The sequence below is a fragment of the Hydra vulgaris genome, chromosome 13, assembly GCF_038396675.1.
Source record: "Hydra vulgaris chromosome 13, alternate assembly HydraT2T_AEP".
Classification (NCBI taxonomy): domain Eukaryota; kingdom Metazoa; phylum Cnidaria; class Hydrozoa; order Anthoathecata; family Hydridae; genus Hydra; species Hydra vulgaris.
The window spans coordinates 31541810-31569201 of NC_088932.1; the positions used below are offsets into that span (position 1 = coordinate 31541810).

Here is a 27392-nt window from a genome sequence, read left to right on the forward strand (position 1 = left end):
GTATATTACTATGGCGTAAATTTCAGCAACAAAGTCATGTTTGGTTAGTTCACGCGTGGCAACACACGCGTGGTACACCGACCCAAGTCCAATATATATGTCAAGAATATAAAGACTCTCGAAAACCTAGAGCCTTCAATTCCTATTTTTCGAGAGTTAGAAAGAGCCTAAAAATGGAAAATATGGGAATCAATATAAAAAAAAAAAGGAAAATATAAATGTCGTGTGAACAATCCGGAAAAAAAACAAATATTTTTTGAAAAGTCCTTAACGTAGTATTACGATGAACGTTGTATTACGATTAACCTAGTACTACTTTTTTAATAGTGAGTTGTAGTAAGTGTATTTACATTAAGTAAGTTTTATGTTAAGTTTTATAGGGAATGTGATTAACTAACATAAAACAGTGTTATATTAAAAAACATCTTCAAACTTTGTCACAGTTGTAATTTCATTTTTTTTTTAAATCTAGATCATTGTTTGTAAAAAAAAGGCGCTCTTTGTAAAGAATGTTAAAAAAGCATATATATTAAACAATATTTAAATAAAAACAAATAGTATAAGACAAAAAATAAAAGTTGAAAATAATTACGTCATTTATTAAGAGTAAAATAATTTAAAATAAAGCAAAAGAAAATGTGTTTTGCAAATAAAAAAACCAAAAAAAAGTAAACAAATAAACAAAAGCAGCAGTTACGTAAAACAAAACAGTAAATAAAGAGACAAATAAACAATGTTATAAACAAACTTAGACAAATATATACAAGACATTAAAAAGCAAAAAATTTTTTAAAATAATTCTAAAAAAAGAGTCATGAAAAAAATGACCAAAAACAAGAAGTACAAAAAATGAATGTTTATTTTTTATAAATTTTTTATAAAATTTTTATAAATAAATAAATTGACAACTATGACCCAAAGCTAAAAAAAATTCTCCATCGGACTGTTCAAGACCAATATATTTTACGCGATGCGCTGTTGTTAGATTTATATATATATATATATATATATATATATATATATATATATATATATATATATATATATATATATATATATATATATATATATATATACAAATCTAACAACAGCGCACCGCATAAAATATATTGGTCTTAAACATATATATATATATATATATATATATATATATATATATATATATATATATATATATATATATATATATATATATATATATATATATATATGTATATATATATATATATATATATATATATATATATGTACATACACTCAAGTACACTTATATATATATATATATATATATATATATATATATATATATATATATATATATATATATATATATATATATATATATATATATATATATATATATATATGTACATACACTCAAGTGACTTTTTTAAAGTAAAAAAAGCGATTCACATGACTTTCCCAAAACTAAAAAATGTTAAATTAAATGACATTCCATGAAATAGTTTAATGTTTATCCGTATGACTCATCAACACTATAAAACCTAATAATAGACATTTTGTAAAAAGCAATTTTCATCAAAAATATTTTTGTTTCATTTTGTTTACTTCTACGACACAGTTTTATTGTTTATTTGGCAGTTGTTTTTATTTAAAAAAAAGTCTAAAAACACGTACGTTATTAAAATCAAATACTCTAAATACTATTGAGTTTAACCTAGAATATTTTTATTATGTTGGTGTAAGTTATTGTTGTTTCTGACACGTTATGTTATTATTAATTGTCATCGAGAATACGTTACGTTGTTACTCTAATAATCACTTGAAAGTTTTTCTTAATCACGGTATTATGTAGTCTGAAAACATCAACCAACAACTTAATATTTTATTAAGAAACTTAAAACTGAGGGGGATTTGATTGAGAATGCACCACTTTATATGTCATAGATATCATATCCCAGATACATTTGATACATGGGGTACATCTTATTACTTAAGTAATTTTTTGCAACAGAAAATCGTTTATTTAAAGAAGCTTTACTAGATTACTAATTTTATATAAAGTTGGAAATAAATGTTAAAAAAATTTTTTATAAAAAAAAGCGTTTTTTTTCAGAACAAAAATATATATTTTACTTGAGAGTTAAACACAAAGACTCCACTAAGTTTTTATTTTATTTTTTAAATATGACACTTTGAGGTATAATACAAACGCAAACTTAAATATGTTTGTGCTTATATTAAATAAGAATGTTTTGAAGAAAATTTTAGTGATTAAAACAGAAAGGCTTCGGAAAAATTGCTTCCCCCAAATTTTGTTCCAAAATAAAAAATTTTTCAACACGGAACAAGAATTATACTGATTGTTTGACCTCGTGAAACCAAATGTTAATGAAACCATTTTTAACGCGGAATATAAAGTTAGTTTTTAATTTCTTTTGAATAATACATGTTGTATATTAAGGAAAGTAATAACACAGAATTCACCAATCTAAACCTTCAGAAATCTAAAGCTGAAAATAATGCTTTTAAAAGCAACAAAATGAATCAAATCAGGATGGTAGTAATATACTTACGTTTTACATGAACTTGCAACAAGCATTGCAGACACCCTAGATTTAGATTAACAAAATTTTTTAAAAGAGACACTTTGTTCATATAAATAGTGTTTTTACCGTAATAGTGATGAGAAAGCAGTGTGCGCCTAGAGAGGCTGATGAAGTAACAGGCTGCGTTTTAAAGACTTTCTATATAATGAAAGAAGCCGAGTTCTGGCTTAGAACCCAGAGGTCCGAGTTTCGACGCCAGCTCTAGCCCAAAAAGCGACATTGGTACGGAAGGAGGCGTGAACTTCTTGTTATACGCTCTCAGCAGTGCTCGGTGATAAAACCGTAAGGACTTCTGCACCTAAAATAGCTACAAAAAAAAAAAAGAAGAACATTGTCAAAAGCTCAACATTTAATTCAATTTGTTTGTTGAAAAATTAATCATTATATTTTTTTGTATAATTTCGTACACGAACAGGGTTCGTGTACTGGTTGGAACACTTTGAGCCGTAATAGCCTGAGAGAAGTAAGGAAGAACTAACTAGTAAGATTAAGTGTTAGTATCAGATTACTAAAATTTGGACAGATGTCCAGTAAAAAACTAAAGCTTATGTAGAAGAAGTAGGCACACATATTCCTTTCTATTTTACAACTGTCTACAACTGTCTAAGTATAGTCTTACTAGAGTAAAATACCACGAGTAAGTATAGTATATATTTTATTGTATGCAAGAACTATTGTTGACAATAAAGTTTAGAAAGGTATATCATTGCAGTTGTCGTCGTTATCATCATACCGTATGTAGGGTTGTAAGTTAAGATACCTATTGGAGTTAAAATGTAAATCAAAGTAGTACCATCGGTGCGCGTTTCTTTCCAAATTATTGGCTAGCCATTTCAATTGTTGAGTTCTCTTATTGAATTTGTCTCGATCCCTTCTGAACCCCAATATTAGGAATTTAAAGATAAGGAACGGAGCACAGCCGTTTCCCAAAAAGAAAAGAACCAGTTTGAACGTATCTACATCCGTTGTAATGATATTCCAGAATATCAGCTGGATAGATAAAGGCCATGCATGCATTAGATAGAAACATATCCCATTTATTTGCCCATAGATAAGTCTCTCTACCATGATATTATGGATTGTAGTTTACAAAGTAATGTTACTTACCGACGGACACATTAAATAAGAAACCTTAAAACTTATTAACTTTAAAAGCTAATAAATAACTTTTTTATCAAAAAAAACACAAATGTAGACCCCTTGCAAGCCTAAATAAATTTTTTTTTTTTCAAGACATACAAAAAAAATTGTCACAACTCTTAAGATGTCTACACTCTCTCTTAATAGAAATATTTAATTACAGTGTTGTAACTATGAGTTACCATTGTAATGTTATCATAAAAGAAAGTATTAATTGAAGGTAACATGTTTTTGTTTATGTAAATAATTTTCTTTGATCAAATTTTTTTTTCATTTTATTAAATATTTCTTGAATTTGTAAATACTTTTGGTATAGTGAAACATATTGAAAAAAGATTGATGCGTATGGTATGCGTATGATATATAGCAGGTCAAATAAGTAGCTGGATTAAAAAGTTCATTAAAAATAAGTAACTAAAGTTTGTACTAGTTTAATTTTGAAATAGGTATCTCTAACCAATCCTCCGAATTTGGTTTTTAGTTCTTTTTTTTTCTTTTTTTATTAACAACTTTCCTGAAGTTGTTTTAAACACATTTAAAATGTAAGCTTAAATATTAGCCATCAAAAACTTTTTTTTATAACTAAACTAAAGTTCAAACCAAAGTGAAAAGATTGTGAAATAATAAAAAGGTTGCCAAACTAAAAAATATATAAAAATATATATAAGTATTTAAAAAATATGGCATTCAAAAAGGTTTTGACGAAGTTGTTAAAATATACACTAGAATGTAAGATAATGAGATTGACAACCTCTCACATAGTGTGTTTGAGAAAGATGTGGAGATTTTTGTATAATACAAATTTGAAATACCAGAAACACTGATATGCGCTTAAAATCTTTAAAATATGATAAAAAATGAACGAATAGGGTATGGAAAATATGATAAAAAATGAAAGAATAAGGTATGGAAAATATGATAAAAAAAATGAAAGAATAGGGTATGGAAAATATGATATAAAATATGATATAAAATGAAAGAATACGGAAATAATAACCTAAATGAATTTCATCATTAATCGACTTTGCTTAAAATTTTTTTGAACAGTTTTTTTTGTAACTTTTATCTCCTGTTTTCTATAGTAGCTTTTATCGTCTGTATTTCACTTTAGTTTTTTTATTTACGATTTGTTGTTACTTTTTATACATTTTCTGAATGGTTTTCAAACTATAATTTTTCTAATTGGTTTCTAAATGGTTTTCTAAACTATAAAATTTGTTAAGTGAAGTTTTTTATTGGTTATTTTTAAAGTGTGATATGTGGTTTATATATTTTAACATTGATCGTTGTTTTTAAATATCCTACTTTTAACAATAATCTTCTTTCCTTTCTTAATATAATTATTGTTGTTATTATATTATTATTGTTGTTATTATATTATTATTGTTGTTATTATATTATTATTGTTGTTATTATATTATTATTAGTTTGCTTTTACTTTTTTGGCATAAAACACCTCATACTTTTAATGACTTAAGTTTTTTTTTTTGTTCTTCATTTTATTATTATTATTAATTTTATATTATTAGCTTGCTTTTACTCTTGGCATAAAACACCTCATCTTTTAATGCCTTTTTTTATGTTTTAATTTTAACTTTTAATGTTTTTTTTGTTCTTCATTTTATTATTATTTTTGTTATTGTTATTATTATTATTAATTATATGCAAAGTTATTACTAATTATATATATAAAGTTCTGTATTTTTGGTGTTTACTTAAAGATTAGTAGAATTAATATTTGTAAATATCAATAAAAATTTTCAGAATATAAAAATAAAAAAATCTGTTTATAAAAATAACGATTGCAATGTTTTGACTAACTACCGTCCAATTTCACTTCTACTTGTATCCTCTAAAACTTATAAAAAGTAATTTATAATTATATTTATACAAACTGTTACATAAAAATCAATTTCGTTTTCAAAAAAGTTGTTCAACTGAGCATGCTATCATCGATCTTTCAATAAAGGTGAAAAAGTACTGGGCGTATTTAATGACTTTTTAAAGGCCTTACAGTTGACCACGGAGTTTTATAATCAAAATTAAAATATTAGGGTATCGAAGGCTTAATGCGTAAATTGGTAATAGATAATAGAATGAGTAGCAGAAAACAGTTTTTCATGAATAAGGAGTCAAGAGTTCTTGATATAATCATTTTTATTTCGTAATTAAATTCTTGAACCGTTAATTTTTTTAAATATATATCAATGCAATGTATAGGGCGCTTTCTTTAGTACTTTTAATAATGTATGTTGATAATATAACTTTGCTTTTACAAACTTAATAATTTAAAATCGGTGTTTGCTATAAAGATACTGCACTGAAAACTTTAACTTATGTTTTGAAGTTGATTAACTATTTTTAAGCTGAAAAAACGAGTTACATTTCATTTCATTATCAATAAACCTTTTGTTAAAAATTCCGGAGTTGCTCATTAATCATCAAATAATAAAATGGGAAAAATATTGTATATACTTTTTGGTGTACAGCTAGATGAAACTTTGTTATGAAAAAATAATTTAGGTCAAGTTGAAGATACGTCTGTTTATTACCCTCAGGTAAACGGATTAGTAGGGCTTCAAAAGCAAACAATAAAAAGTTGTTTAATAAGGCTTTTAAAAGGTAGTTCTTAAATTTGGTTGCAAATTATCTAGGTTATTCTTTTTGCTCATTTTAGGAATTTCACAAAGACATAAATCATAAATAAGTTGGACTACCCAGTTATCACGCGTTGTCCAGATGATGTCCGTCGGCCGACTCAAGGACATCCAGACCTATGTAAGACGTCCGCCGGAAGACGCATACCCACTGATTAAATAGCAAATAACCAGCATACCTTACGGAACTAAATATAAACTATTTTGAAACAAAAAAATTCAACTTGGGCTAAAGTGATTTCCAGGGCCGAAATTTTTGAACATAGATTTACTGCAGGGGAGAAGGGGCAGCTTTGAAAATTTTTTAAACTTTTTTTATAAATCAATATTTTATTAAATTAGTCAAAACAATGATTAAGGAATAAAATTGCAGTGTTTGTACGATTTTCAAGCTAAAAGTAAAGTCAGTATTCTTACGTTTTTAACATACATAAAAATGTTCAAAGCCGCCCAAGCATTAAATCTACCCGAGGCAGCTTTATATCATTACCAGCAAATAAAAACAACTGAGGTTTAAGATATGAAGTTGAAAATATAAAGGATTTTTTTAACTTCATCAAGTTTAACTTTTATTGGTAAAAATCACTTTTTTCTAATGCTGTCTAATATTGTAATCACTTTAAAGAATAAATCAAACTTTATGTAAAACTATTAAAGCTAGTAAAAGTGTTAACTTATAACTTAATAAAGTAAAATCAAAATTTAAATAATGTATATAAGAACATTTATTAATTCAAAAGTTGAAATTTCACAAATATGCTGTGATAAAAATCATAATAATTCAAGTTAATTCAATTGAACATAGATTAAAGTATTTTTCGTGTTAGCTTGGTTTTGGAAGTTTTTTGTTTTGAAGTTCTCTTGGAATTTTCAAGTTTTGTCTTGCGTAAAAATTTTTTTTATTTATTTCTTCTCTCCGGAGAGTCAGAGAGAATCTTAGATTTGTCACTTTTTTTGCCGTTGTTTGGTTATGTAAAGTATTACGTTTTATATTATAAGTATTAGCAACTTGGTTCTGCTTCATAAACTTTATAACTTTATACCAAAATATTTACAATTTGTCTTCAAATTTGTATCAAATTTTAGAAAAGACAAGTGACAGTTATGAGCAAGCATATCATTTTCACAAAATATTTAATTACACAACGTTTTAATTCATAAACACTTTGCAAATTCATTTTTTCAAAGCTGCCCCTGTTCAAAGCTGCCCCCATCTCCCCTACTTATTTCGTAATGATTATACATTTTTTTCCTTATGATCACGGGTTTATTAATCTCATCCAAATATTTAAAAAAAGTATCTATCGTTATTTAAAAAAGTTGTTGACTTGCAATTTAGTTTACTCTATAGTTCTGTAGTAACGTGATTTTAATTCATTATACATATATTTTTTTTTCATAAGTTTAATACTTTAGTATTCTCCTTAGAGTTAAATTTCAAATATTTGTAAGATTTGAAATTTAACTCAAAGGATTTTAATAGTTTATTGGAGTCTTAGTTTAACAAACCATTCAATTCCAAGTAAATTTAAAATCAAAAGGTTTTTACTTCAAGGGAAAACTAGACTTTATTTCGCCTTTATTTAAAACATTGAATTTCTTAAATTTTAACTTTATTTTTATTATTTTTTTTTAACTCAACTTATATTTAAGAAACTATCAGAGCCGTCCTTAAGGCGTGGGGAGGGGGGGGGCCTTAACTCCTCCTTCAACTCTATCTCGATACTGCTTTTGCAACACTAAACACATGCTTGATACCTATCAAAACTTGAAGCTGGTGTAGTTGAGAAAGATGGTAATCGGTATGTAGTTGGAGTAGGTGCTGCGGCGGCTGTTGAAGGTGATGAAGCTGTGTCTGAGCAAGATGGTGTAGGTACTGCGGAGGCTGCTAAAGTTGATGACGATAGATTAAACGTTTGTATGATTGCCAATGCCTTATGATTTATGTTGCTTTTATTAAGTGGAAATAAGCCAGTGTACTGGAAACCAGGGTTTGCATGCCAGCATGTAAAACATTTACCACTCTCGTACAGCAGTTTGAGCAACGGTGGAAAATTTTGTTTATCTAAATTATTACGTTTTGAGTCTTTGTATTACTTTGTTAGAATTTCATTCCAAGCTTGTTTGATATGACAACAGACACCTCTATCCAATGGTTGTAGAATATGTGAAGAATGCTCTGGTAGACAAATCAAGATTATTTTGTGTTTTTTGCACAGCAATACCACTTCCAAAGTTATGTGATTTGTATGCCCATCTAATACTAAAATATGAATACCACCAATTTGCTCAGTTTCGTGTATAAATACTTCTTTCTGCCATTCAATAAACGTATCGTGCTCCATCCAACCTGATTTTGAAATTGAATATTTGGTGTCAACTGGACCACCTCTCAGGTGGCCCAGTTGACACCAAATATTCAATTTCAAAATCAGGTTGGATGGAGCACGATACGTTTCGCCCAATCAGGACGAAAGTTTATTTTGGCTTTGCATATCACAAATGGTGGCGCAAAATGCCCATCAGCGTTGCAGCAATTGTTTACAGTATTATGAATTTTTTCATTATTGCCAGTAAGTTTAAATGCACTTCTTGTCCCTTTTCGACACACTACAGTTGCTTTGCCTTGATCACCCAAAAAAACTGTTTCATCACAATTCCAAATATGCAACCCAGAAGCTATACCAGTCTGTTGATATTGCTTGGCGACACATTCAAAATAACTATCAATTATTTTTGGCGTACAAGAAGCAGCTCTTTTAGATGCTAAGTTATTCGCTTTTCTTATTGAAATTTCTTTTGACCATTTTTTCATAAAAGCATAAATTACTTGTCTTTACCAGGCTTGCCATTTTTGAATAAGTGCAATTGATCTTCGCGTTTAAGGTAACCACATACAAATTCTAGATTTTCATTTCGGTTTAAACCATAACCCTAGTCACCAATTATTAGGAACGCATGTACCATCAATCTCTCTGTTTCATTTGAGAATACCGTTGTTGTACCTGAGCCATGGAAGCCATTGTTGTTGTTACTTTGAGATCTTTGAGCGTTAACACTGGAACGCCATTTTTGAATGCAGCTTTTCTCAGTAATGTTTTACTTTCTTTCATATCAGTGAATGCGGTTAGTATATCGTCTTCCTTGTATGCTTTTGTTTTTTTAGTTGACATTTTAAAGTGAGTTAAATTGAATTGAGTGAGTGATGATTACATTGAGAAATAATATAATATAATTAGTTTTTAATGAATAAGAGTCTAACATTATATTTCATTCATAATTAAACCGGAATTAACACTTACTAATTTAGATAAAGATAGGTGCTTAGTCACTTGCGAAAATTTAAACTAAGTAATTAATCGAGTGTGCGGTTTTATCAGAAAAAAATTTCTTTCTTACTTTTTTGATTTTTCATTTAACTTTTTGTTCTAGCTGCATAAAAATTATACTATCAGAATTAAAATTAAATTTTCAACAAGATTGTGCTAAAATTATTTTTATATCAGTTTCGGTTCAATCGCTATTTTGTTCGCAACGATAAAAAATATATAAAAAATTTTGACTTCCCGTTAAAGTTGTATAAAAAAAGAAAAAATGGAGTTAAATTGGTATATAATTGTATCGAATAGAGTAGATAGTTCTGTACTTAAAACTATTTTTTTCATAAATATATTCGTTTAGTTTTTATTTGATAATTTCGATCAGTGTGCGGAATGATATGGTGTGCGGTTTGACCCGGTTTTACTCTAGTTAAAATACTTTTTTTGAGTAGCATAAATTTTTAGATAAAAATATTTTCATTGCATTATAAATTTTTACATAAAATAATTTATTACAATTTTTATACTATATATTTAATTTATAAACTTAAATATGCAAAAAAAAAGTTTCTAAATTATATCTTTTTCTTAATTTATTTTTTCTTTGGTTTTCTCGATGTTACTGCTAAGTCTTTTAGCTTTTTTGGCTTTATTTCCCCATCAGCCTCTGGAAAGTCGTAAACGGTTTCTTTAGCAACCTTGATATCACCTGTGCTAAACGACTTTTCTAAATTTTTTTTCGCTTTGTTATTTTTTTGAGCTTTTGATTCTTTTACTTTACCATTTTCTTTACCTAGAAATGTAAGTATATAAAAATGTAAAGTAAAAATTAAAAGTTAGTTAACAACTAGTTTAATTAGAGAATAATGTTTTAATGGGTAATTACTGCAAAAAAAGAGTTTAGAACCGGGTCAATGGGAACAAATTACAATAACGGTAAAACTGGTCATACTGTATTGCCACGGTAGCGGGAATAGTTATATAAAGTTATAACTAGATTTAACTTAAATTATATTTTTATATATGCGGAGCAAAAGTAAGATGCAAATTGAGGGTTACTCCCAGTAAATTCACAAAATTGATTGGTTTAATTACACAGCTGTTTATCACCATCAGTTGATCATGCCGTTTCTTTCTAGGACTCTTGAAAAGTATAACTTGTCTTTTCGATGAATTTATTATGAGGTCATAAAATTTGCAGAACACTTTAGCAATATTAAATGTATGTATAATTTAGTCATTAGTTTGCACAGTGGTCTATTCTTGGAAATTATTTGGCCAAAATTCGAATTTTCGATTATTAAACTTGTCTATTTTAGTTACTCATAGATAAAGTACACATTTTGGTCACGTGACATACTAATCATGTGAGATGCACACCTAGTATTTCTATTACTCAACCTATTTAAATGTAGCAGTCACTTAAACGTCGTTGTTTGTAACAGTATTATCAATTTTTTGTTTATCTCCAGTTAAAGGCTGTTCTTTAAAAATTAGGTTACGATAAAATGTTGACTAGTAAATTTTAAACGGAAATTAACAAAGTTAAGTAGGTACTTAAAAATGCAAACGATAAAAGAAATATATTTTACTAAATTGGTCGTTATTTTAAATAATGTGTTTTTAATGATGCTAAAATATTCAAAAATACGATTGAATGCGTTAACATCTACTTTTACATATTGTTATTAATTTGCAATTATTAGTCTTCAATAACTATTCATATTGACTGCGTATTCCTTCGTTTCACAAAGATATAACTATTCATATTGACTGCGTATTCCTTCGTTTCACAAAGATATAACTATTCATATTGACTGCGTATTCCTTCGTTTCACAAAGATATAACTATTCATATTGACTGCGTATTCCTTCGTTTCACAAAGATATAACTATTCATATTGACTGCGTATTCCTTCGTTTCACAAAGATATAACTATTCATATTGACTGCGTATTCCTTCGTTTCACAAAGATATTTATTTTTTTCGTCGACTTTCAATACAAGAAAAATAAAGGTTTTGAACCGGGATATTTTGGTATTTGGGTCAAATAACTTTCAGTTCTAAACTCAAACTTTTGTATGCTCATACATATGTAATTATAGGATGCTTTGCCAAAAATTGCGTAGATTAGAGCCTGGAAACAAAAATGTCCTAAAAAGTACTTACCCAAATGTGAGGGGAATTGGTTTTTCCAAAAAATTACTTTCTTTATTAAGACTGAAATTTATAATTTGAAATTTTATCAAAAAATCATCTGGCATTCAAAAGTTATAACAATTTAAAGTTTACAAGCCTTAAAATGAGGGGGCTGTAAATTCAAGAAATTAAATTACAGTTGAGCGGTTGTTGTCTACTCTTTTGGGTATTTCTGATTCCCAGAGCAATTTTGGAATAAATATCTTTATATGACATAAGTATGAACATACAAAAGGTTGGAGTTTATAAATTTACCTGGAAATTGATTAACTCAAATATGAAAAATCCTGAATCTGTCCTCTCATAGTCACGTTGTTTTTACAACACTGTTTTTAGAGCGAAATTGTTTCTATAGCAACCAGTTTATAGGTAAATAAGATTGTTTAATTTAAAAAAGTCAATATAGTAGAGGTTAGGAGAAAACTTAAAACTCGTATTTTTTCTTTTTTTAAAATTATGATTTTGGTCAGATTTTTTGACATAATATTAATAAACTTAAATATTAAAAAACTTAGAACTCCGCTTTCTTGAGAAAGTTCACTAGACACTGGCATCCATTGGTTTATTTGATTAGAATAAAAGTATTCAGAGTAACCAGTGGCAGATTTTCTCTTCAGGTTCACTAAATCTTAGTAAACTAATTTTCAACCAATGCGATTTTAAATAGGTTTAAGCTTTCATTTTTAATGATGAAATCTGGTACATAATTATTTATATATATTATACTTTTTTACAATTTAAAATACGTTTAAGCTTGCACTTTTTATATTGCACCTTTAATCTTGCTATAACTTCACATTCATGTTAAGTATGTCATGTCTTTTTTATCATTACTATGTGAAAGCACTATTTATGTGAATTCAAAATAACTTTACTTAAGACCTTACCTAAGGCCTTACTAACTGTATTAAAACTGACATTTTTAATTTTGAGTATTGGTAGCTTTTTTCAAGAATAAAGATTTTCTGTTTTGTATTATTAACATAATGTGCAGAAATATCCATCACTTTCCTACCAAATTTTTAGCTACCACATTAGTATGTTACACATTTAATATAGAAGTCGTACCTTACTGATGATTCCTGTTTTCAGACTGTTAAAGGAAAGATTTACAGTTACATTGTTTATTAAATTCAAAACTTTTTTACATCGGCACAGAAAAAGATCTTTACAAAAATTATTCAAAATGTACTGTAAATTAATATAATATTTGTAAAATCAAGATATAGGTACAATATTGGATTATAATCGTACGATTTAGGACCTTGTTTCCTTAATTGTACCGATAGCATGTTTTTAAATTTAATTCCTTATCAAATACCAACGTTTAAATATTTTAACTTTTTCAGAACAGTTTATCCCCAAGTTATAATACAATAAAGTCTTATTGTTTCCACTTTGTATTTTTTCTCTATTTTTGACTTTATTCTTAGAGGGTACAATATTGGCAACCTTACCCTACTATTTAATTTTTTCGATATTTTGTAAATTTGTAAAATTCTCCTTTTTTACGTTTTTTTATCTTGTTTAGTAAGTCAAGTATTTTAATTCTTGTTTCGAAACTTATTTTTATATTAAAGGTACCCATTGACATAACGTTGAATTTTTTTAAAAGTGCAATCAATGTTTTTTTTAAGATGTAAAATAATGTTTTTTTAACCAATCATTGAAAAAGCATTGGATGTACAATTTGATTATACAATGAAGATTTGTTTACCATACAAGCAAACTCTTTGTTACGTTCATTACCGTTTTGTTTACAATTAAACGGTTTGAATATATAAATTTTACATAATGAAAGTCTTCACTAATTAAAAATTGTATATACGTTATAAATAGTTTCAAATTTAGCCTATGTTTATTTCATCGTGTAATTATTTATTAAAATTTTGTTTCATGGATGACGTCCTATTTATAGTTTCTTTAAATATTTTGAAATATTTACCCATATTATCCTAAGATTTTGTATAATACTGGGAAAAGTCAACTTTATTCTTTATATAGACTACACCACTACCACTTGTTCCTAATTTTTTATTGTTTAATATGGAATGTCTTGAAAAACCTAATAAATGTGGTAAACAATCATCACATCTTTAATCAGCTTTATAAAACATCATCAACAACATTTTGTTGCATCACAAACGATTTGTTAATTATTGGGCATAAGACTTTAGTTTATCATTGGCTGCAATAACAATGAACAAGATAAAAATCAAATAACTTCAAATAAAGTCACTTAACTCAAAATTTAGTATATTATCTTGATTTTTGGAATGAATAATTATTCTGAAAATAACCTAATCATTTTTTAGTTATTATGTTGTAAGATTATCTTCTGTTTACTAATAACCTTTAATAATCTAGTAAAATGATTCTAAATAACAATTGTTGAATAAGTTGAAGTCTAATAAACGATTGTTTTATTACAACCGACCATTTTTTTAATAACCTACCATCTCTACTAAACTTTGGTGCGCAAACCAATCGTAAAATGCCATCAATCAAGAGGATAGGACCGACACAATCTTTTTTTAAGCAACCCCGAGACTAAATTTATTTTATTCCATAAACCTAATAAAGTCAATAATATTCCTATTAAATTATTAAATCTTTTAATCAATAACTTAATCCATAAAAAGAATTTGCCAAGGAGTGATTTTAGATGAAAAAATGTCCAAGAAATTTTATAATAAACATATTGAAAGTAAGATCTCACAAAATATTTCCATATTATGTAACAAAACCTTTTCTTTAAAAAAATCCTTAAAAAAATATTTTATACTGTAACATTGCCAATCACTCAAAATTAAAAAAAAAATTATGGAAAACAAAATCATGTTTGCAAGATAATATTCGGGGGCGAAAAAGAAGAAAAAAAGCATTGCGCGCTTCTCTTACTTAAGTTTAAAGCTTTATATATTTATAAACTTAATATTTACCAAGAAATATTCTTAATGTTTAAATTAAAATATGGGTTATCTCTAATAACATTTCAATCTTTAATGAAGTTTGTGATAAACATTCAACCAATCTTTCTGAGAATAACTTTCATTCCATTTACCTATCTTAAGTTACGTTCGTACCAAATTCAATATTGTAGAACTTTTGTTTGGAAAAATTTTCTTTATATTTTTAATGAAAAATAGGACTTTGTCTCAAGTTTCACTTTGGAAAGTTTTATTCTAAACGGCATTTAAATTTGAAATTTAATATATTGGATTTCAAATATATTATTTGAAAATAATTTAAAAAGGTTTGAATCAAAAAAATTATTACAAATATGTTATAAAATTTTTTTAACGTTTGTTACTTATTGCATTAATAGTTACACTTCATATATATTTCATGATAAACTAATTTGAATTAATTTATTTTGTACATCATCATTTTGAAAAGTTGATAATTTTAACATTCAATTTTTTATATTAGTTGTATCTAAAAATTTTTAAATATATAAACATTTTAAATGTAAAAAAAAACAAAAATCTTTAAATACAAGGCCAACTCTACTTATCTGCATTTATCAGAAAGGATATTTTAAACAAGGTAACACACCTAAATCACTTTTTAATTCAATATTAAAGTAAAAAATACCTTTAGCCGTACTAACTTTCTTGTCGTCGGTTTTTTGAGATTTGGCCAATTCCAAATCATCTTTAGAATGCAAAACCTTTTTTGAGGTATTTTTTTTCTTACTTAACTTTTGAGGAATTTTAGATTTTTCTGTTTTACTTTCGTCATCACTTTCTACTTTATATTCCAACTTTTTTATTTTATTGTTATTAACGGGTTTATCTTTTTTTACATTACGATCTTTTCCAATTTTTTTTCTGATATCATTTTGTTCTTTTGTGAGCTTAAATGATCCATTAGCCCCATTACCTAAAATTATTTAAATCATACATACATACATACATACATACATACATACATACATACATACATACATACATACATACATATATATATATATATATATATATATATATATATATATATATATACATATATATATATATATATATATATATATATATATATATATATATATATATATATATATACTTTTTTTTTTTTTATTTCCAATTTTTTTTCTGATATCATTTTGTTCTTTTGTGAGCTTAAATGATCCATTAGCCCCATTACCTAAAATTATTTAAATCATACATACATACATACATACATACATACATACATACATACATACATACATACATACATACATACATACATACATACATACATACATACATACATACATACATACATACATACATACATATATATATATATATATATATATATATATATATATATATATATATATATATATATATATATATATATATATATATATATATATATAGAGAGAGAGAGAGAGAGAGAGAGAGAGAGAGAGAGAGAGAGATACATATATATATATATATATATATATATATATATATATATATATTTAGGTTTTTATTTACTATATATACAAACCCATACATATGCATATAATAATGATAATGCAAATAGTCTTAAAAACCTGTGGTATTGCCAATTATATTTTTTTCCAGAGCAGATCTCAATGCTTTTGTAACATAAACTGTGCTGACGTCAGCTATTTTGAATTCTCTCACAATGAAATTTGTAATTTTACTTCTTGAAACACCATTTCTACCTTGAAGCTTTTCAATAGCTTCCAATACCATATCGAAATATGTTTTTGGATTAGCTTGTTTTGTACTTTTACCAGCTGCATTTGCTATTTGACTTGCAGCATTTATTGGTTTTACGTACGTTACATTAACTTCATTGTCTTTGAAAACATCGTCAAGATCTGTATTGTTTTTTATTGTTGACATTTAATGTAAAAAAGCATGCAACTTGATATTAAATTACTACAATAATCTAAACTCAAAATATATTAATAAATTTTACAATAAATCAAACTTAAAATATATTCCTTGATATATATGATATTGCTCTCAAGAGACATGTGACATCACTTAGTCTTTACAAGTTTTGAAATTATATAATAGACAGAACAATCATAAAATCAAAGACTCCGCTAAAAAGTTTAATTGGTTTAAAAAAAGAATTTACAATGCAAAAAAATGGCAACGTCATTTAGGATGGTTTCATCACTATAAAGGAACTACCATTATGCGGACGAATCTTTAAATTGTTTTTGTCAGAAAAGAAGCTATAACAAAAAAGTTATTTTATTAAAATAATATTTATCTTAATATTCCATAGTATTAAAAAAATTTGCTTTAAAAGTTCTCAAAACAATTTGTAAATAAAAAAGATCAGTGCACCAGCCTGTTTCTGTTACTGTGTCTGAGTTTTTTGTAATGTCTGTTTTGTAATAACTAAAAAAAAATTGTTTTTTAAAATCCACTAGAACTAAGAAATTTTTACCTATACTTTTTATGTTTCTCAAAAAACAGAAATTGATTTTAACTTCTTCAATAGGGACATTGTGAATATTTTTTTATTTTCAAACAATGTGTTAAGATTAAAAAGGCGGAAGCTCTTTAAGCTGCGTTGGATTTATTTCAAAAATTTGTTTACTTTTGTTCAAGTTTTTGCGAAAATTTGATATATGAAGTATTGCTTCATTCCAAGGTCCGCTTAGAGTATCATTATGAACTTTGGAGAATTGTTTTAATTTTTCAATTCAAATGAATTGCTTAAAGTAGTTCATTTGAATTGCTTTAAGCAACTTATTATTTTTTACTAAGATTTATCGGATAAGTTCCTCCTTTTTAACATTCTGTTGTGTGTCACTTATTTACCGTTAAAAAGTTACCGTCTTATAAAAAGGTATCAATTTTAGTCTCTAGTTGGTGTAGCCTGCCTTTCGTTGGTTAAGGTACCAAGAGTCACGTGTAATATCCATGGAGTTATAAAACTATTTATAACTTTTTTTTGCTTTCAAGTGGTTATTTATATTCCAAGTTATCTAAATTAATTTATTTCCCCAGTTATTTAAACTCGTTTCCATTTTATTATATCTTTTTTTCCAGTTACTTTTTCATGTGTAAAGAAAAACTATGCCAAAGTTTTTTAAAAGAACTTTTGTTCCTGTTAAAATTTAGAAAAGATTGTTTATCTTTTAATCTATTTCTGCCAAACCATATTCTCTGGCGTTCAGCAATGTTAATTTTGGCGCCAATAGCTTTAAAATTTAGCTTAAGAGCTTCGCCAATATATTCGATGGAGATTCTGATTAAATAAAAATTGGAATGATCTGCATATTGCTTAAAAACTTTTCTCCTGTTTTTTTTATTTCTTCCTAAATAATATTCCTTATACATCTTGATTCTGTCCAATGTTTTGTGAAAATATTTCAGTCTGTATCATGTACAATATCATTGATAAAGAGAAGGTCTGCCTTCACACTCTTAAAATATTATTTTTTATCCAAAAACCGTTAGTTTTTATTTTTGGGATTATTTTGTTGTAAATTGTTTTGAAATATGACACACAAAACTCTCCGGAACCAAATTGTTCAAGGATCTTGAATAAAAAACTTCTGTCTACCATATTGAAAGTTTTGACCTGATCAACAGCAAGTATACATACATCGAGTTTATCTTTGTTAGCTAAAGTAATAATGTCTCTTGTAATATTATTACTTAAACAATATTGTACATTATTAGGTAAGACTTTTTCCAATCTACCGGCTAATATTTTGTTAGAACTTTACAGTCCGCGTTTGTGAGAGGTTCAAGTCTCCAAATGGTATTTTTTTTTTATATACACAAGTTAAGATGGTCTCCTTGTGAGATAGTGCCACCTCATAGTTAGAATAATTTTTACATGTCTTTTTATTTCATTAGAATAATTTTTTATTTAAATTTTTAATTTTTTGCTTGTGGCTTTACATTTCTAATTTTTTTAAATTAAAACTAATTTTTTATATATTTTAAATTAAAAGTTGAAAATATATAAAAAATTTGACGTCTTAACTGGTGTTTATCAAATGATTAAACAAAAAAAAATTAAATATCTGATTGTTTTTAAAGCTTCTTTAAGATGTCTCAAATTATTTAATACCATTAATCAGTTGTCCGAACTTGAATCGTCCTTGATGCTGAATACAAAAATGTCTCTTTTTATACTGCAGGCTGAGCTACAAGAAAAGATGATGCAGGTTGCACGAGTGGTTACGTTACAAGAAAAGGTGATGTGAGTAGCATGAGTTGCTAATTTACAAGAAAAGATGATGTGGCACGAGTTGCAGTAAAAGTGCTGGTGATATACTATCGAACTTATTTTCAAGTATTTTCTTTTATATCACTAAAAAAGCGTCTACATTGAAGCTTCTAATGTTATCTGTCTACTATAGCATTTTTTTAATTAATATTGTGTTATCACAGAGCATAACGAAAGAGCTCTTAACAAAGAAGTTCACGCCTCCTTTACCAATGTCGCTCATTTGTCTCTAAAAATGTTGTTTAAAATTTTTTCTTTAACTTGTTTTATTTAAGTTGCATATGCTTAATAAACATTTAAAAAATTATTTTGATGTTTGAGATCTATAAATGTACATTTATAATTCATTAAATTAAATATAAGTATTGTCATAACTCGCTAAAATTTTCAGCCATTCTTTATATTTTCTGTACATTTTTGTTCCGAGTCAAAAACAAAAGATTTCCGATGGGAAGGTTTGCAGTATTGCTTATATAAGTATGTGCAAGGGTATGACATTTATACTTGAAATATAGCAGACCACGTACTAAAATACATGTGATACTAAAACAGTGTATATTGTTTTATTTATAATATAATTTTTTTAAATCAACTTCATTTTAGTAAATTTGAACACCTAGAAAACTTGTTTAGTTTATTGTACTTTCTAAAAATTAGTTTGCCGAAAAATTAACTAAAGTTTTCTTTGAGGAACAAATTACACCATAAATTTGAACAGGATATTAAACTTTTTTTCCAAACTTCCAAATTAGTAATCATCTTAATGAATACATAAAATAAAAAGAACTAAAAAAAAAAACGTGGTAAGAAATATTATTCTATTCTATATTATATAATTTAAACTATTTGTCACTTTTTTTTGCATTGATGTCTTATTTTATATAAATAGTGAACTCAAAACAACCGTAATCTTCGCCATTCTTAGAAAACTTTGCTTTAACGTTGTGAGTTCCCTAAATGTTTTTGTTAAAAATAAAAATCTTTCAATGTTAATAAATGGAAAAATGTTATATCATAGAATATATTTTTTAAGCGATAATAACAAAAAAATCAAGTATTTAAGCACGTCAAAAAACTTATTGAATAATTTGAAGAAAAATGAATAATATATCTTACCTCGATTAAGATAACAAGTTGAAAATAAATAAAAATAAAAATAAATATATATTTACTCTGAACAACGTAGCAATTGGTGGAACTTGTACTGATTTTGTTAATTTAAACACATTACCAGATGAAAGTTGACATGGAAGGCCTACTTCACTAAATTCAGCGCATGCCAATTTGTATAAACTAATAAATAAAAATAAAATGTTTATAATAGATATACATAAAAAGATTATGTTTGCATGCTCTTCTCTATAAAAAAAATTATACCATGGAACCAAATTGCAAAACTTCGTTTCCAACACCAAGTCCAAATCTGGAGTAACATTATCCGCTGCAATAGTAACACTAACAGTTGCATATTTTCCTGGATTTAAAGTTAGCTGGCTGATTTCTTGAACTCGTATCCTGTTAGCTAAAGATAAAAAAAAAATGTTTTGAAAAAGACAAGCTTAATGTGTAGTTATAATGCATAATAATTAAGCAGTTCAATTGCTTTAATCTGTACTTTTGATTTGATATTACAAAAATATGTTGTTAGCACTGATTTTATATATCATTTTGTAATTACATCGCAAATGGTGGACGCTTTTTTCTAACGGTTGAAAATAATTTTTTGAAAGGAAAAAAGAAAAAGGAAAAGAAAACAATTAAACGAAAAATAAAATCAACAAAAAAGAAGAATAAATAAATGTTTTAAAAAAAGAAAAGAAAACGAAATATCTGAAAGAAAATAAACAAAAAAGTAATGAAAATAGAAGTTAAAAACAAACTTTAATGGATGAAATATATAAAAAGAATGGTAAAGAAAGAAAAAAAAACTATTTAAACAGCGGAAATAAAGATTTTTTTAATTTTTTTAAATATTTCTTTAGTTTTCTTTCATATATTTCTTTAGTTTTCTTTCATATATTTCTTAGGATTATTTATTTTATCATTATTTATTTTTCTTCAGTTTTTTAAATAATATTGTTTTACTTATTGTCTGTTAGTCATTTATTGTTTGTTTATTTAGCTATTATTTATTTTTAGTGATATATAAAGTTTTTATACAGTTATATGTTATTTGTTTTTATTTTCATTTTAGCAATTTATTATATATGTTTTATTCTACCGTGTATTATTATTTTTTAAACTTGAGTTTTTTTATGTTTTTTTTGCCTAAGGTAACTTTTTGTTTTGTTTGTAATGTTTTTTGTAACTTTTGTTTTGTTTTAATTTTCTCAGTATTTTTCTGTTTGTATTTTATTTATTGATTTGGTCATAATATTTTCAATACATTTTGATTATTATATTATAACAACTATAATTATATTAGTATATTTACTAAACCTTTATAATTTTTTTAGCAATAGTTGTTTTTATGTCATTATTAGTTTTTGTGCGTTTTGTGAGTTTATTAATGTTTGTAACTGAAACTTTGCATGTACCGTAAACCGGGGTTACTTTGAATAGCAGGGTAACTTTGATTATGTAATTATGGCAAGAACTTATATGAATCTGTTCAAACTTTAAACATCAAAGTGTTAAAAATAGTTTATATTTTGAACATTTAAAGTTTTACTTTGTTTATTGGTTTTTATTGTTACTTAAAAAATGAATTAAATATTTCGGATATTTTTCTCAAAAAAATTAGTCAGAATACTTTGTACACTGCCTCAGCTAGTGTAGCAGCTTGTTGTCTAAATTGCATAGTTTTTGTTTATAAATTTATTAGGCATGTAAAATCTAAAGAAGTTTGTTAGCTATAGTTATGTTCAATTACTATAGCATAACATACTTCATTGTATACATTTTTTCGCATATGGGGTAACTTTGAATAAGGTTCAAAGTAACCCCACTACATAAATAGTCAAAAACATAAAAAAACATAAAAAATTCTTTTGTCATATATGTATTATATTTAATATTATTATGAATAAAAGTTAAAATATTATTTGTATAAACAGTAAGTCACACATACATACACATTATTTCTGTATGTGAACACACACAGATATATAAACATTTATATACGTGTGTGTGTGTGTGTATAAACATAAACGCATACACATATATAAACATATGTTTAATATAAATATATATATATATATATATATATATATATATATATATATATATATATATATATATATATATATATATATATATATATATATATATATATATATATATATATTTGTCTGTGTATCTAAATATTTTTGTTGCAAAAAACTAATAAATATTAAATCTTGTATAAAATATGTCATATAATATGTGTATGTACATTCAATATTGTGTTGAATTAAGCATATTACAAATATGCAAAAATGTGCTTCTAGTCAAGTTGTCTTTGGTTATGTTTATAAAGCTAACCATTTATGGACAACAAGGACCAAAAGTGGACCACCTAATGTACAATACAATTAAATTCAGGACGGTTTGATTCTATTCACTTTTTTGACTGGTTTGTTATTGTTTTTTGTAAAATTATAGGAGTTAAAGTTCCTATTAGTTATAATCTAAGCAATTTTTACAGAGAAAAGTACTTGAATTTACTAAAGAAAATAGTATCTTATTGCGAAGAAAACAGTATCTTGTTATATAACTGGTAACTCTACGCATTTATTGCATATATTTTTTTGAGAATTTTTTGGTAAAATGTAAAGATGTGCGTTTTTGAATAGGTTTTGCTATTACAAAAAAACGCATTTAAATTAATATTATACAAAATCCTTTTATTTAAATATTATTTTTAATTTGAATTATGTAAAAATTTTGTTAAATTTCAAGTATTGTCAATAATGAAGGAAGAGCAAGTAAAAATATCTCAAAAACGTTCAAAGTAACCCCGGTTTATGGTATAAACGATTGCTGTATAGAAAGTAATACCCATTTATTAACCATGAGCGAGACTAGGTTTTTTCAAACCGAGACGAGACCGAGACGAGAAGTTAGTACTTCTCGTGAGACCGAGAACGAGACGAGACGAGAAATTTAACAATTTTTGAAAACAAATTTATTAAAATCCAAGTAAAAAAAAAAATGTAAACATGGTTTTGACAAATAGACACAAATGACATTTGTCAAATATAAACAACTCTTTCAAATAAAAATTCAGAATTTTTTTGCCAAACTTTTCCAACAAGACAATGTTTTCTCTGATTAAGATAATTTTTTCTACTTTTTCTGGGTGTAAGTTGTGTCTGGATGATCGGGCGACATTTCCACCTGAGCTAAAAACTCTCTCTGATTTAATTGAACTTGCTGGAAAAGCTAAAAATTGTCTAGCTAATGAAGAGAGTTCTGGCAATGTATTTGAATGCAATTTCCACCAATCAAGAATGAGAAAGTCTTTTTTGGCATCAGGGAGATATTCATACTGGCACATTTCGCTCAAAATAGGATTCAGATCAGATGTTGGCTCTTGTGTTTCAAGTCTGACGTTTAACTTACGCTTCAGTTTTGAATTAGGGGACAAATCTGCTGAAAGGACTCTGGCAACAGGTTGGCACTCAACATTATCCTTAACCTGTGAGGCTAACCATTCTTTTGTTGTTTGAAATTTTTTGAAGAGCTTCAAGTGAAGTCCCTTTAAAGCAGGATTTAAGTAGTTTGCTGTAGCACTCAATAAATTTCCAGTGTGACAAAGAGCAAATCTTTACTCAATGCAGCTTTTCAAGTTTTTTGCATACAAGAAACCGTAGCCATTTTTTCCATCCGTCTCAATAAATTGATCAATTTTGTTATAGATTAAATAAAGAAAATCGGCGACAGTGTTAATTGTTGGAATAGACTCAGCCGACCACGTTTCTGTAGCTTGTGGTGCCAAAATTTCTACTGCTCCCTCGATTGATTTCCACTGTGATGCACTGATGGTCTTTGAAGAAAATATATCTTCATTTGCACATAAGCTGATAATTGCACTCTTTAGATGTAGGACAGAAGCCATGCAATCCAGTTCACTATTCCATCTTGTGTCAACAGATTGGCGTAACTGTCTAAAATTGGTTCCTTAAGCGTCTGATTCTGATTCAAGCAACTCAGCTGCAACTGTTAACTGGTGAGTTAAAGAAGCCAAATCTTTGCATGTTTGCAACGCACCATCCATTCCAGCAGTCATTCCAAATGAGTCTCAAACTGCACATTGCAAAATATGATTGTTGCACAAGTATTGGTCAAGGCGCTTTGACAATTTGACTGCAAGTTTCATGTTTCTTGCCTGGTCGTTCACGCAATACATTGGCAAATCAGCAAGTAAATTTAGTTCTTCTAAGAAAGAACTCAGCTTTCCTTCAATTAAGATACCTGAGTGTCTGCCTGGGAACTGTTGGACATGGGGTGTCCAGTGATGTAGTCTCCAATTTTCGTCAATAGAATGAAAAGTCCAAGAGATGTAGCTGTCCTGAGCTCTAGAAGTCCAAAGGTCAGAAGTAAATGCAGCACTTTTTAGATTTGGCGTAATCTCCGTTATTATGCTCTTCATTCCAGCTTGAACTTCTCTCGACCGAATTGAAAGCTTTCTTGAATATGTTGTTCTGTGATGAAGGCTCTTTGCAATGTCAAACAATTTCTTGAAACCTCTTCCTTCGACTGCTGAAAAGGATGCCAGATCAGTGCAAAAGTAATCTAACATTGCAGAGTCAAACTGTTTTTGAGTGGAATTGTCTTTGTCATATTTGGACTTTGTTTCAAGCATTTCGACCATGGTTCGTTGTTTCTTCTTAGGAGGAGGAAGAAGAGAGTCGTCAGTTTTTTCAGAATACTCAACGTAATCTTGGCTGTGTTTTTTTTCGAGGTGACGATGAAGTCCGCTTGTGTTTCCATCATTTGTTTTCAAAGATTTTTTGCATGCCTTGCATTCAGCACCGTCACTTGTTTTTTGAAAATATCTCCAGATTTTATTTTTTCTTGGTGACATTTTTGATTGTTGAAACGAGGCAAGAATATTTCTTTTCAATATGAACAATATGTGTCAAGTTGAATTCCACTGGTAAACTAATGAAAGTTGAAAGTGCGCCATTTTATACAAAAAGTTTTTGTATTTAAAATCTAATTAAAAATATTTAAAATCTAATTAAAATTTTTTTGTCAAAAACAAATTAAATTTTTAGTTAGATTTATTAAAATCACGGAGTCAAAATAATAATTAATTAAAAGAACAAATTATTAAGCATTTTGTAAATTATAATGATTTTTAATTTGGAAAATAATATAATATTTAAGTCTCGTTCTACTTCTCGCAAGAATTTTCTATTTCTCGTTTCTCACGAGAAATCCCATTTCTCACGAGAAACGAGAACGAGACGAGATCTCGCTCATGGCTACCATTAATTTAAAATATTATAATTACTTTATTATTATTATTGTTGTTATTATTGTTATTGTTATTATTGTTATTATTATTACTAAGATTAATTGTATATATATAAATTATTTTTTTAATGTATTTACTTGAGATTAGTATTTCAATACTATTTGTAAATATGTAAATAGCCGTGAAAATTATTTTACAAAATAGAGCGCTCAATGTTCTTAAAAGAACAGAGCAATTATAAATTAGTAGAAAATCACTTGACAAAACTTTTTTTCATTTGACACAGAAAACTCAATATATACAAATATCAGGTCTGTAGCAAATTTTTTTGTTTGTTTGAGATAATTAACTTTCAGACATGAAGCACAGTCCAAAGATTTATAAGCTTATGTTTATGTCAAATAATAAACATTTGCAAAAAAATTGAAATAACCGAAGCCTGAAAACAAATTTGAATAAAACCCTTTGCCCCTCCTCCCAGTCCTTAACGTAATATTTTTTTATTTAATATTTTTTACCATTTATAACTAAATTTATATTCATCGACAAATTTTAAATATCATGCAATAGTCTCTTTATGTTCGAAAATTATGACAATATTAAGTTTAAACCCCCTTCAATTTTTTTATTGAATATAAATTTAGTTATATATAGTAAAAAAAAAATTTATAAACCCATTTTCTGATAATGGCTGCCTTATCACACTATCTTATTTTGATAGAAAAATTTTCTTTATGTCTACACTTTATACCAATTTCTTTTTTTAATTAAATAAATTCTAGTTGTTATAAAGTATTAACGCAGAAAACAATTTCTTTTTATATTTTAAGATCTTTTTTACTAACCTGCACTGCATGTTTTCAAATTTTGCGTATAAACTTGGAACACTAAAAGAAAAACTAGACAGAGAACAAACATTTTGCTTAAAATTACAAAACATGAAACTTGAAATGTGTGTAACTGGAATTAAAATTTATAGGAGTTTTTATTCTCTTTGTTTCCATGGTTAATTTTTTAGTTAAAACATTAACACATATTAGCAAATATTTTTAAATAAAAAGCACATTTATCTTTTAATTTGAACCTATGCATAACATATTTTACTTTGAATAGAAACATTTTACCATGTCGCGGTAATTCTTAAAAGATTTGGGGGTCGTATGTGTAGTGTAGAATGTCTCGATAATTCTTGAAAGATTAGGGTGTTGTATTTGTAGTGTAGAATGTCTCGATAATTTTTGAAATATTTGGGCGTTGTATTTGTAGTGTAGAAAGATATTCTGTTTTTAACTTTTTGATTTGCGCTCTAAAAATCCCGGAAAAATACAATGATTTTTTATGATTTAATTTTTAAAGAAATATTCGCGGCAATATATTTGTAGTTGCAATTGTATAGTGGTTTTATTGCACAAATATCTTCTTTTTCCATGCTTTATATAAGGTTACTTTCTATATATATATATGTTTGTGTGCCACAAAATTTGAAATCAATTTTTGAAAGCTTTTTTCTCAACCAATTTTGCTCAAATTTTGCACACTTAATCATTTTCGATGACATTACAAGGAAATGGAAAAATTTGACCAAAAAAAGTTAATTAAGTTAACAAAAATTTAATTTGTATTTCCCCATAAGAACACTGAATTAATAAAAAAAATATTTAAAAACGTAACAGTAATTTTTCCTTCTACAAAAGATAACAAAAAAAGAATTTCTAGGCCCAATAGAATTCTGCTTGCATAAAGCATGGATTTGAAAAAAGAATTTTTTTTTGATTTACTAGTTTTTTTTAATGTTTTGCCGTTTAAAAATATTACAATAACCAATTATTTTTTACAATTTTTACATTAGTAACGACAGGACTTCTAGAAGATCATGAGGATCTTGTCAAGAAG

At 26.7% G+C, this 27392-nt stretch overlaps 2 protein-coding genes across 2 annotated transcripts; both read right to left on the reverse strand.

The window, feature by feature from the left end:
- Window positions 1-10152: 10152 nt before the first annotated feature.
- LOC136089364 (histone H1A-like) lies at window positions 10153-19444 on the reverse strand. Its single transcript, XM_065815332.1, has 3 exons — window positions 16419-19444; window positions 15485-15772; window positions 10153-10480 (listed from the first exon to the last, which is right to left on the reverse strand). The coding sequence occupies exons 1-3, from the start codon at window positions 16735-16737 to the stop codon at window positions 10281-10283; spliced, it is 807 nt and encodes a 268-aa protein (XP_065671404.1). The 5' UTR covers window positions 16738-19444; the 3' UTR covers window positions 10153-10280.
- A 456-nt stretch (window positions 19445-19900) lies between these two features.
- Window positions 19901-26487, reverse strand: LOC105845389 (uncharacterized). Its single transcript, XM_065815333.1, has 4 exons — window positions 26345-26487; window positions 20474-20618; window positions 20269-20389; window positions 19901-20049 (listed from the first exon to the last, which is right to left on the reverse strand). Exons 1-4 carry the CDS (start codon window positions 26415-26417, stop codon window positions 19969-19971), a joined length of 420 nt encoding a protein of 139 aa, XP_065671405.1. The 5' UTR covers window positions 26418-26487; the 3' UTR covers window positions 19901-19968.
- Between the last annotated feature and the right edge of the window lie 905 nt (window positions 26488-27392).

Excerpts from the sequence above, each read along its gene's own strand:
- LOC105845389 (XM_065815333.1), bottom strand. The coding sequence starts at position 26,417 with ATGTTTGTTCTCTGTCTAGTTTTTCTTTTAGTGTTCCAAGTTTATACG. Across the intron at positions 20,390-20,473 it reads TTTTGCAATTTGGTTCCATG|TTTATACAAATTGGCATGCG; the intron begins GTATAATTTTTT and ends TTTATTTATTAG. Across the intron at positions 20,050-20,268 it reads CAATTGCTACGTTGTTCAGA|GGAACTCACAACGTTAAAGC; the intron begins GTAAATATATAT and ends AAAAACATTTAG.
- LOC136089364 (XM_065815332.1), bottom strand. The coding sequence starts at position 16,737 with ATGTCAACAATAAAAAACAATACAGATCTTGACGATGTTTTCAAAGAC. Across the intron at positions 15,773-16,418 it reads TATAATTGGCAATACCACAG|GTAATGGGGCTAATGGATCA; the intron begins GTTTTTAAGACT and ends AAATAATTTTAG. Across the intron at positions 10,481-15,484 it reads GAAAGTTAGTACGGCTAAAG|GTAAAGAAAATGGTAAAGTA; the intron begins GTATTTTTTACT and ends TTACATTTCTAG.